Genomic DNA, 12,276 nt, shown 5'->3' on the forward strand with positions numbered 1-12,276 from the left:
CTTATAAATTCATTTGCCTCTTAATTTCCAGTGAAAGCCAGCTTCTGATGGAAACACAGCATGCTGTTCAAAAAAGCTGACAAGAAGGAGGATCAGTAAGCTTAAAAACTGTAACCTTATATTCTAGAAGTGCAAGGTCTGAGAAACTAAGACCAAAAGGGACTACAGCAAGTCATCTGATCCAGCCTTCCTGCTCAAGCCTCAAACAGAGCACATTGCACAAACTAGAGCATGTTGCACAGGATTGTTTCCAGACAGTTCTTGAATATCTCCTGTGAGGGAGGCTTAACAACATCTCCATGCAACCTGTTCCAGTGTCTGGTCACCCTCACAGTTAGGAACTTCTTCATATTCAAATTGAACTTCCTGTGCATCAGTTTTTGCCCACTGTCTCTTGTCCTGTTGCTTGGCACCACCAAGAAGAGCCTGGATCCATTCTCTGACATCTTTCTTTCAGAGACATTGCTGTGTTGTCTCTCAGTCCTTCTCTTCTCATGGCTACACAGGCCCAGCTCCCTCAGCCTTTCCTCATTCAAGAGATGTTCCAGTCTCCTAACCACTTTCAGAGTCCACCTGCCAACTCAGTCTAGGACCTCCATGTCTCTCTTGTCCTGAGGAGCCCAGAACTGGACACAGCACTCCAGATGTGCCTCCCCAGGGCTGAGCAGAGGGACAGGATCACCTCACTTGACCTCCTGGCAATGCTCTCCCTAATGCACCCCAGGGTCCCATTGGCCTTCTTGGCCCCCAGGACACACTGCTGGCTCATGGACAGCTTGTTGTCCACCAGGACCCCCACAGGTGCTTCTGCACAGAGCTGCTTCCCAGCAGGTCACGCCCCTTTCTCTGCCCAACTCTCCAGCCTGTTGAGGGCTGTGTAGATGTGCCACTCAGCCAAGACCTAAGTGTCCACTCATCCAGTCCACACTACTTGAGCTTGTCTACGAGGGTTGAAATGTGAGAAAGAGTGTTGAAATCCTTGCTGAAATCAGGGTAGACAACATCCACTGCTCTCCCCCTGTTCATCCCTGTATTTGTTTCATAGCAGAAGATAGTCAGGTTGGTCAAGCATGATTTACCTTTATTGAAAGCCTATGTTATAGAACACTCAACTGCAAAAGTAAGGTATGGAAAAGCAGCTCTCTGAACTACTAAGCACTTTTGAAACTAAGAAGTAGCTAAATGAGCTTAGCTTGTGCTCTGCTAGATGGTAAATCCAGCTAGTGGTAAATCCATCTAAAAACAAGAGAAGGTGCATTTGGAGGTTTTAGCAGCAAAGAATATAGAATATACCTACTAGATTTCCCTCATATTAATGTTTATCTGACTGGTTTCTCATGTGTCACAGTGAAAAGACACTTCATGTGGCTTGAAATTAAGCACGCATCACAAAAATTCAGTGCTGGTTACCTATAAACTACAATTCTATTCCTAAGAATGTAATTCCAACCTAGAACGTTCTATCCAACTCATCCCCTGATAGGCAGTGTTCAACACCTTGTTAGAAACAGTTACTTATCTGCTGATGAACTTACTTTGAAATATCTTTGCCACCATGTTGCCATGGAAATGTGACATTTCCAATAGCTGCCCGGTAACTGTAGACTCCCAGGAGCCCAAGTGCCATAGCAATTTTTGAAACCAGGGAGCATCTTCTTTGAACCAGAAAGAAGATCATAAGAAGGGAGACTGCAGCCAAGAAGGAGAGTTCAGATTTATGTTCAGAGCTGGGAAAAAAAACAAACAAAAAAACCCCTTTAAAACCAGTAATTAGTGCTAAACACATTTGATAAAGCCTTAGCTACAGCACTGTATTAAACAAACTGTATTAATTAATGCAGCACCAAATTAATCACTGCTATGGTGTCTGTTATGAACTTTCCAAGAGGTATGGTAAAATATTTTAGTATTTTTAGAAAAGCAGTTTTATTAATGAGGTTTTCTATTCAAGCATGCATATTAAAAGTGTAATTATTGTGTTCCACCATATGCTAGTTATTCTGTTAATTATATAAAACTGAGCAGCATATTGCATAATGGAAAAGGGTCTACTGCTTTTAAACTAGAGTTTTGTAATTTATACATTTTGAAATGGTGTGTTTTTCTTATACTACAGTATTTTATTTTCTAGCCCTATACAAATATTTTTGCACTACAGGATTAGAACTGTCTTTTGAAATAACTACATATGTATTTGCTTCATTTTAGACACATTACCTACCCTACCACCTATAGAACACATTATCTACCCAAAATGACCAAAAATATACTTACATAGTTTAAAACAGACACAAACACACACACACAAACTCATTAGCACAATATGATTCCCTTAAGCAACTACAGACCCTTGTATTCTGTCAATACATTCAAGAGACAGACATAAAATTTGCATCACTGGCAGAGAAGATCACAGACACAGCTTGTTTGTTTGTTCCCCTGCATCTTAAATAGGTAACACTCATTCCAGAAACAAGGGCATTCCACTCAGCATGCTGCCAGTGTTATATATTTAAATCTTCAGTAGGAGGAGCCAGCACTGCAAAATGTAATGGGGTAAGGAAAAGATCTGCACCCACTCCTTAACATGTAGCTTCAGAAAGCCTGCTGTAGTCCAAGAACTGCCAACCCATGCCTACTGAAAATATTCCCAGTATCCCAAATAATATAAAACCACTAATTTTGTTAAATCTGCCTTCAGTTATGAACTACATTTAGATTTTGAGAGCTAAGGGCTCCATCTTCTGTTTTCCACAACTCAAAATCCCATGATAAAAGATCACTAACTTCAAGAAATCAACAGTGTGCCTGGGCTGTTAGCTGCATTGAATTCAATCACACTTATGAAACTCCAGTTTTATCTCTGATTTAATAAAAATTATTGTACTTCAAAAACAGGTTTACTTTCCTATTCCCTAGTATACATTTTATCAGGAGTTTGACCAATAGCTGTTCCAAGTGTGGTGCTTGAAAAGTCATGGAGGAAAGGTTGTAGGGCAGATAAATTGTCCTGTTAGTTCTGCATGCAGGACCCAGTCAAGTAGCTTGTACACCTTAACAAAATTCCCAAGAGATGAACTATTCTCTGAAACCCAGTGGAGAAAAGTGAGAGGCATAAAATCTAGAATACTATGAAACAGAAAATGTAGTCTTGATGTTTCTCCTCCCAATTATTTTCCCTATACACATGGAGAGAGCAGAAACAGTGGACTCCTGCAGCAACCTATGAAGTAACGCAAGCACCACCTTCTTTATGATCAAAATATAACTAACTAATTTAGTAGCCACTTTTGAGGACTTACAGAAAACTCTAACCATTCTGGTCATATTCTCCTTGGCTAGTCATTGTGTGAGAGCAAGACAAATCAGGGATAAATAACAGCACACCCTCATCATCATCTTTGTCTCTTTATCTAAAAAACTCAATACACATTGAGTTTACATTCTTGACTGCTAGCACAGGGATTAACACACATCTCATGTCCAGGTCTTCTGGTAACAGTCTCCTGTGATCTTCTGTTTGGATTTTTTTGGAATCATATAAATCTGTTGGAAAAAACCCCACCCGCATGTTTCATAGCATTTGCTGATGAAACAAGAAAAGGATTTACAGACAGCCAAGTCAGGTCAGCACAAATCACCTACTGTTTCAAGGTTTTCCAGCCAAGGTTCTTACAGTTAGGCAGTTAAAAGCACATGTAATTAGCATATATTTTGAAAGATAATAGAAAGTTCTAAATGGTTTTGATAGTCTGCTCAGAAATACAAGCACAAACAAGCTATTCTGATCTCAGCTGCCCTGTCCTGGGTTTTGGACAAACCACAAAACCAAAATTGAAGAACCAATAGTCCCCTGAGAGAAAATCTGGTGAGAAAGGAATGAAAAAAGAGCACTTTGGCTCTATCTTCCTACTGTATCAGCTTGTTACGTCTACACTCATACTTCTGGTAATAGAAGGAAGGTTGAAGACATTTTCTTCCACTGTTTGTACCTCACCTCATTACTGCAAATACAAGTAGAGTGAAACAAATTGTAAATGTGCATGATTGATAACTTAAGTGGATGTGGTCTTTTTTAATTGTTTCTTTCGTTTTACAACCAAATACACAGAAGTCACAAGGTGTGCTAGCTTTGAGGGGAAGGGCATTTGGGGATGGTTAATATATTATTTAAAGAAAATGTTATCATCTTTCCATGCTGATGCTTCTTGTCACTTCTCTTCAAGCTGACACTTCCATGGAGGAAGTGTCATGGAAGATACTTTCAATTATCAGCGTTGACCAAGATTAACAGCCAAATAAAGCTAACTGAATACCAACCAACCAAAAAGAAAACTTGACTTCCAGTCAGATTTAGATTGCATGTTTTCTTTCATTTCATCTACTGTCTGATTTTCTTTTGCTTTTTGTCCCATCAAAATATTTTTCGGGTTTCAGTCTGCCTGTAAGTAACAAAGTACATTTTCCTTATTTCAGCACTGCTGAATGCTTTCCTAGTAGTCAAATTCAACACACTATAGGAAGATTGATTTTCTGTGTTTTGATGCTTATATCAAACAGGAAATTCTAGACAACAGTCTCTCTGTTTTAAATGCTGAGCCCCTTTAGCACTGTCTAGTTAAGCAAAATCCTAGTCTGAGCATGAGCACAGATGTCCAGAAAATAAATACAGAGGAACAAAAAAAGAGGGCTGTTTGTTCATTAGTTTATCTTAGAGACAAAACAGAAGGCAGGCTAGAAAAAGTCTGAGTAGCCCAAACTCAAACTAACAGCACACATGATCTAAGTAAGGTTCCTAATTCTTACTAGTAAAAAACATGCTATTAAGACATAACTACGCCAATTAAACAAATACTAAAAACAGAATAACAATCAACCTTATAGACTAGCAATGCATTTTGGGAAGAAGAGTAAATGCTTTATGCAACTCAGTTTATCACCAACTTTTAATTCATTCTATTAATCTCAATACTGATCAAATCACTAGGGAAACAGAGATCTCTACAACCCTAATATCATGTGAAGGAGAAGGAATAAAGATGTTAAAACCTCTGACCAAAGAAAATGTAAGCATGCTGGCCAAATAGGAATTCCCAGACACTTTACAGACCACAGGATGTGTAAAGATTTAGCTGCATCATTGACTAACCTTTCCAAAGCTTGTTCAGTGAGCCATAACAGAGTCATACACTCAACTACATCCCATCATTCAAGTTCAAAAATTGTCATACTTCAAATATTACTAATCTTTTAACTCTATATTGCAACTGAAGTTTATGTCACCATGGACACCTACATAATATTCTCCTGTTAGGCTCCGTTGTTTTAAGTCAAAAGCACATGTTGTTCCGTTGTTTTAAGTCAAGATGTAGTCCCACAGTAGCCTGAGCCAACATGTGCCAGGGCTGCCAGGGCTCTGTTCTTTCACTTGGTCCCTAAACACAGCAGAAGTAGTTGCACCAATGAAAGGGAGAAGGCAGAACTGTGACAGTGACAGTCCTAATCACATATCCTCTTAGCCTGCCATGGCACAACACTCTGGACTGTTGCATAAGCTTTTTAAGCCTCCCAAAGTACAAGGTAGGGAATCATTGCTTCTTTCTCAATTAGATTTGAAAGGCAAGTGGGTTTTGTAAGGAATGCTTGACAACACCAGAAAGAAAAAACTGTTTGTCTGGAGCACTTCAAAAGATGCAGACACTTCCACATTCTCTTCTTACAGTAATTGCAACAACAGCAGTGCTGACTTGTATACATTTCCCATCCTGCATTCCTGTTACTAAGTCAGTCCAATTGCCTGCCAAGACTGATGGTAAATTAAAGTGAAAAGTGAAAGTCCAACTGAAAGCCAAGAGTTTCCCATGCCATCTTGAGTTATTTTTCCAGACATGTCTATGCAGTGACGTAGTAGTTCACCATACTGACACAGGAACAAGTAAAATACAGGCCAGTGAGGTGAGGAGAAAGCAAGCAAGTTCCTTGCCTTGTATGGCAAAATATAGCATTTTAGCCAAACAATCAGTCATAGCCTAAGACTACAGACATAGAATCTTTTCTCTTCTACTTACTTCAAGACTTAAGCAAATACACTCAATGTGAGGCCATAATTTGACAGGGAACAAAGGAAGAAATTTATCTGTAAAATTCTGGTGTTTTTGTTTTGATGTCTAACTGCTATACTTCAGCCTTACTGAAGGGGGAGGCAGACAGTTTTAATAATAGGGTTGTGATGGCTTTAGGAAGGAGAACAGTTTATCAACCTGACAGATTTTTGTGATGAGACAGGCTCAGTGGAAGAGCACAAAACAGGCATTGTGGCTTATCTGTGCTTTAACAAGGTTGTTAACCTTGCTCACCAGCTCCCATAACAGCTCCCATAGCATTCCCATGGGCAACCTCATGCTAGATAAGTGGACAGTCAGGCAGACTGAAAAATACTCAAATGCTGGATTCACAGAGTTGCCGTTAGTAGCACAAAGTCCATGTGGAGGGCAGTCACTACCTGTCAACCCTAGGATTTGGGTATTGGCCCCCACCAGGGGGGCCAATATGTCTCCACTAATGTCTCCACTAATGACCTGGGGGATGGGGCAGTGCCCCTTCAGCAAGTCTGCACACAATACACAACTGGGAGGGGTGGTTGGTACCGTAGGTGGGTCTGATGACATTCAAAGGCCCCTTGACAGCCTGAAGAAATTCCCCACCAGTGATCTTATGAAGTTCAATGAGTGAAAGAGGAATGTCCTGCACCTTGGAAGAAATAGCTACACATATCAGGACAGACTGGGGGCTGCCCATCTTCTCAGAGGTGACTCTAAATGCCTGGGTGGACCCTGACTCAACAATCAGCAATGCAACATGCCCTTGTAACAAAGGCAACCAACAGCATGTGGAGCTGCACATGCAGAACCCTACTCAAAGACAGAGGAAGGTTATTTCTCACCCTGGGTTCAACCATGGCTCCAGTTAGGGGACACCCAGTGCAGAGAAAGATATGGACATACTCAAATTCACATGAATTCCAATTCACAGGGACAAAAATCAAACACAAAAATAGAATCCTCTCTCCCTTCTCCCCTCTCCTTCCTCAAGAGCAACAATAACAAAAAAAAAACCCAACCAAAAAAAAAAAAACAAAAAAAACCCAAAAAAAACCCCAAAAAAACCCCACAGACACACACAAAAAAACCAACCAACCAAACAAACAAAACACCACCAAAAAACCACAAAAAACACCAGAGTACCAGAGTAAACCAAAAATATGTAAAAAGCTTTAGGTTTACCTGAATGGGTTGCTTGGAAGTTCCTGACAGGCAACTAGTGTTAGTGCTGGGCATATAGAATTTCCCACTTTTGTTATAAATTAGGAAGCACCTGTTCTATCTGCAGTCTACACTCCATCTGTGTTATCCCCCTGAGACCCCCCCACAGGCCAAAGCTACAAAAAGTTTTGCTGCTTTCCAGGCATACTTAGCACCAAGAAATCAGAGGTGGGAGCATATTAAAGCAAGAGAGGATCTTCGAAAGTTAAGTCCATACACACACACACACACACAATTTTTGTAAGTCTGGTAACATTTCCAAGAGTAAATAAACATCTCTGGCAGACCACATGAGTAAAAGGATGTATCTAAAACAAACCAAACTTTTCAGCTGCAGGAGTATCAGGTCCTTATTTCATGGCCTTGTTGGCACCAGCACACTCCAAAGAAAAGGACTGACAGTCTGAAGAAAAAAATCTGGCTCAGGACATAACTGGACAAATAAATCTTCTGCAGATGCTCAGGATTAATTGTACAAATCCTCACAGTCACACCAAATCATACCTCATCCTGCTCACACATTGGCTTAGCGCATAGTGAAGGAGTGAGTTATCTATCATATGGACTTGATATAGGAAATATGACATTTTTTCGTCATTTCCTGACCTCAAGAGCAGAAATGCATGCTGAAAACTCTGGTGTGACAGTGTTCACAGGGGTCTTAGGATGAAGGAAGAGATGAGGATCTGACTCCATGTTTCAGAAGCCTTGATTTATTATTTTATGATATATATTACATTAAAACTATACTAAGAGAATAGAAGAAAGGTTTTCATCAGAAGGGTAGCTAAGAATAGAATAGCTAAGGATGATAACAGAGGTTTGTGGCTCAGCTCTCTATCTGAGCCAGCTGGGCTGTGGTTGGCCACAAACATCTAACATGGGCCAATCAAAGATCCACCTGTTGCATTCCACAGCAGCAGATAATCATTGTTTACATTTTGTTTCTGAGGCCTCTCAGATTCTCAGGAGGAAAAATCCTAAGGAAAGGATTTTTCATAAAAGATATCTGCAAAACTCTGGTATAGAACAACTGCTATAACGCAATAAATTCCCTCATAACTCATGTCTTTCAGCACTTATGTCTGTCACTGCAATTAGCATTTCATCTGTGAGGCTGCCAATAAATAACAAGTCTCATATTAGTCCATTTCCTCGTGTCATTTTTAATGAATGATGAATGACATTTCATCCATGTGTTGTAAAATACTGGCAAGAAATCTATTTATCTTACACAGCAGAGCCTCTTCATATGCTGTTTGCAAAACATTGACTAGATAGCCAAAAAGTATTGCATCTCTATCCACTAACTGAAGTACATGAGACAGTTCAAGTACCACTGAATAATAACTTTATTCCTTAAAAATACTGAAAGGCATTAGAAAAAGCAGAAGCCCTTCTCTGCTGTACTTTCAGTTATAAAAAATCCCTTTCACATTTATCATATTACACTCAATAAATTCCTTCACCTTTTCACCCACACGTTACAAGCATGTGATAGACAAGGATGAATTCTATGTGTGGCATCTTCTCTTGTGACTTCATAAAGTTTGGAATTATGCAGAACCTTCCTGCCTTAATTCCAAAAGCTTAATTCTATTAAGTAATTTTTAATTTCTCAAACCAGACACTGTTGACTTACACATGGAAAATATTTACTTTTTGCTTCTGATAAACCTATCATGTATAATTGACATTAATTAGGTATGTCATGGTGCAGGGCAAAGATTATAAACTATTGATAGTACACAAGAAATTACACCTGCATGAAGTAGAAATGAAAAAATTCCTTATGTCACTTCACCATTTATCTGCTTTGTATGTTTGCACACTTCCTGATCAGAAACCATATAGAAAAATATATATTCCACCAAATTAAACACACATTAATTTTTAAATAAGGCAGAAAGTGTGGCAATAAATCAGATACCAACCTTGTCAACCAGTGTCCAAAGTCTGGCCGATGAGCCCACTGAACACCTGTCTGATTCAAGGATCGAAGCAGCCGACAGCAAATAAGGATGATCCATGGAGTTGCTAAGCTTATCCACTTATCTGATCCTTTTATGAATTCAGATGAAGAGGTAGCCTTGCCCAGTTTTGAATTACTTGCAGCTGGAATGTCTATATTCTTGCACTCAGAGGATTCCCTGACACTATCAAAATTTTGTTTCACATTGGTGCTATGTTGAGGGTCACATTCTTTCAGAAGAAAATTATTTCTACAAAGTTCCTGACACAGCACCAAACAAAGTGTATTGATAAGAAAATACCAGGTTTGATGTTCCTCTTCTATAAAACTGCTTGCCCCCAAACTCAAAACATGGCCAATAGTTCCAGCCAGAATCAGGACATCTATTTCTGACCAGCTATAACTGGAAGCAACAGGATTCTGAAAAAAAAAAGAAAAGAAAAAAAGAAGTGGTGAAAAAGTATGTAAAACTTTCACTTGTAAGTATTCACCAATGAAAACAAAACAAATAGCAGGATAACTTATTTCTATCTTTAGAAATTCAAAATTTCAGTGAAGCATACTCAGCACTACAACATAGTAATGAGTTTTAAAACTGCATTCTGTTTAAGGAATAAAACTTCTCTATGAATAATCATCACAACTTTACAGATTAAGATTCCCTACCACCCTGTAACAGAAGGTTCAAAGGAAGTTCATGCCCTGTTGCATATCAGTAGAAGTAAAAATAGAAATCCGGCAGAAATCTTGAGATATAGATAATAGGTAATTCTCTAGTAGTTGAAATCTGTGATATCTTCAACTCAATGCAGTGACAGCCTTCACTACTCAAGTTAACAAAGTTGCTGCCTGATGGCACCCCGTGACCTTGCTTAGCTTGAAATGCGTCTTTCATCATAAAATCTACTTTAAACCTTTACCCATCTATTATTTACTTTACAAACTGTGCTTATCTAAAACCACAATATTTTTGTCTAATGCCTTCATTAGCTCAATTTCCTGTTCTCAGCAGCTAATTGGAATTGCCTTACCATTACTGCCTTCAATGGTAGGGCTAAAGAGAAAGCATAAGGGCATGAGGAAGTTGAGAGTATCCAGTTTATTGCTGTTATCAAGTAAAGAACCATTTCAGCACAAAGAGAAAGCCATGAAAAGACCACAGAGAGACACAACCATGGTAAGTATGCACTAAGGAAGATCACAGAGATGACCAAAACTCTTCAGCCATTAACTGACAGGCCAGTAAGAAATCACAGGCACAGCTCTGAAGAGCATCAGTCTGGACTCTGTAACAGATAAGGGAGAAGTGACAGTACATGGGCATTACAGGTATCTGAGAGCGCCTGTGGATCTGTACCAACTCATTAAAGAGAGATTCAAGAATGTCAAGGGTGGGGAAGAGGGGGTGGTGAGGAACATGCTGGAAGCAGGGGCAAAGTAAGAGGGGAAAGGAGAAAGGATTCAGTCATATATAAGCAGGAGCCAGTGGACATCTCGGACTGAGCCCTGTGCCTGGTCACTGTGGTCTATCCTGTCTTACTAAATCCTCTCCTATATTCTGTTCAACCCCATTCCCTGTCCCACCTGTGGGTGTTTCAAGATGCCACTGCAAGTAGCTGGGGACAAGCCTGTATGTCAAAAACTTGAGACCAGAGCAAGTAAAAGCAAGAACCAGAGGACACTGGAACCACCAGGAGCTTCCTAACAATACCTTAATGAATAGGCTAGCATACATGCTTGTGAAGAATTTTGGGAACGACATTGTCAATACACTGTCACACATTACTATTTTATTTTATCTAATTTTGCACTATTACAGAATATTATGCAGAATGTCTTAAAATGTATTTGAAGCACCTAGTGAAACAAAAATTTAAAAGCCAGACTGAAATTACTGCATGCCATTTTTACTTCAGAACAAAGATATCTGAAACTACTTTCACATTCATTTCTTTAACTGCGTATTTTAACTACATCATCCTCCTACATCTGACCTATGAACAAACTTTTTAAAAAATCTTGAATATTCACAGGGATAAATTTCAGAGAGAAAATACTAAATTAAAAGATGTACAGTGTACTACTATTCCTGCACAGTTTAAGTCATGTTAATAGAAAATCAAACCAAACTGACCTTTGAGCCAATAATAAGTAAGCATGTATAAACAATACAAGTATCTCTGAGCATCTTAAATGCAAGTATTACTTGTGTTTATGACTTACTGACAGCAGCACATGTATTTTTGTCCAATAAGCAAGACAATGTAACATCGAGAGGACAACAAACACATGATGCAAGAAGATAGTTAACATTATTAGTTTTGGTTTAGGAAAAAAAGAACTTTTGCAAAATCGAAATTTAATGACATGTATGTGAAAGGATGCAGGAGCTATAACTACAATTATGACCTATTCACATCTGCTTCATTTCTTGTGTTGTTAAAGAATACATTACATCAAATTCGTTTAACTTAAAACAAAAACCAACAGAACACAACAACACAAACAAACATACAAACAAAATCCCACACAACCAAAAAGTCTTCATGAGGTTACACACAACAATAATGGAGAGAAAAATACCAATAATCAGAAAAAATGCCCAGGTTCAATCTAAATTTACTAGCATTTGAAATTTCTTTGGTGTTCTAAAGACCACTCAGGTTTGTTTAGTACTCTATTCTGAAAAGCAAATACCATAAGTTGGTATTTGGAACAAAAGGACAAGGTAGTCTCTGCAAAGACCAAAGAGCATGAAATTCACAAAGCTGAGACAAGAACAGTACATGATGGATCTTCAGCAAGTTTAAATTCCAATAATTCTATCATGCTGACCTTAAAGATCTTGGCTAACTAAATAAACGAGCATGTAAGCACCATCAGCTTGCAGAGACAAAGGAATCTGAGAACCTAAATAAATGAGAATGAAAAAGTCCATGATATAATTTGTCTTCTTTGTAAGACATAACATAAAATCTATAG

The 12,276-nt window shown here is 38.8% G+C and overlaps 1 protein-coding gene across 2 annotated transcripts in view; it reads right to left on the reverse strand.

Moving 5' to 3' along the window:
* Window positions 1–12,276, reverse strand: part of PIGG (phosphatidylinositol glycan anchor biosynthesis class G (EMM blood group)) — an 82,686-nt gene that overhangs the window by 43,013 nt on the left and 27,397 nt on the right. For both annotated transcript variants that reach the window (XR_011678851.1, XM_071424633.1), the window contains exons 9-10: window positions 9,257–9,714; window positions 1,536–1,727 (exon numbers count right to left, since the gene is read on the reverse strand). Coding sequence is in view for 1 of the 2 variants with exons in the window: in XM_071424633.1 (XP_071280734.1) it covers window positions 1,536–1,727; window positions 9,257–9,714 (650 nt within the window). In the remaining variant the exon portion in view is untranslated. The remainder of the gene's footprint in view (window positions 1–1,535; window positions 1,728–9,256; window positions 9,715–12,276) is intronic.

This window comes from Agelaius tricolor, unplaced genomic scaffold (assembly GCF_023055355.1).
Source record: "Agelaius tricolor isolate 1412-34295 unplaced genomic scaffold, bAgeTri1.0.p SCAF_4, whole genome shotgun sequence".
NCBI classification, from domain to species: Eukaryota; Metazoa; Chordata; class Aves; order Passeriformes; family Icteridae; genus Agelaius; species Agelaius tricolor.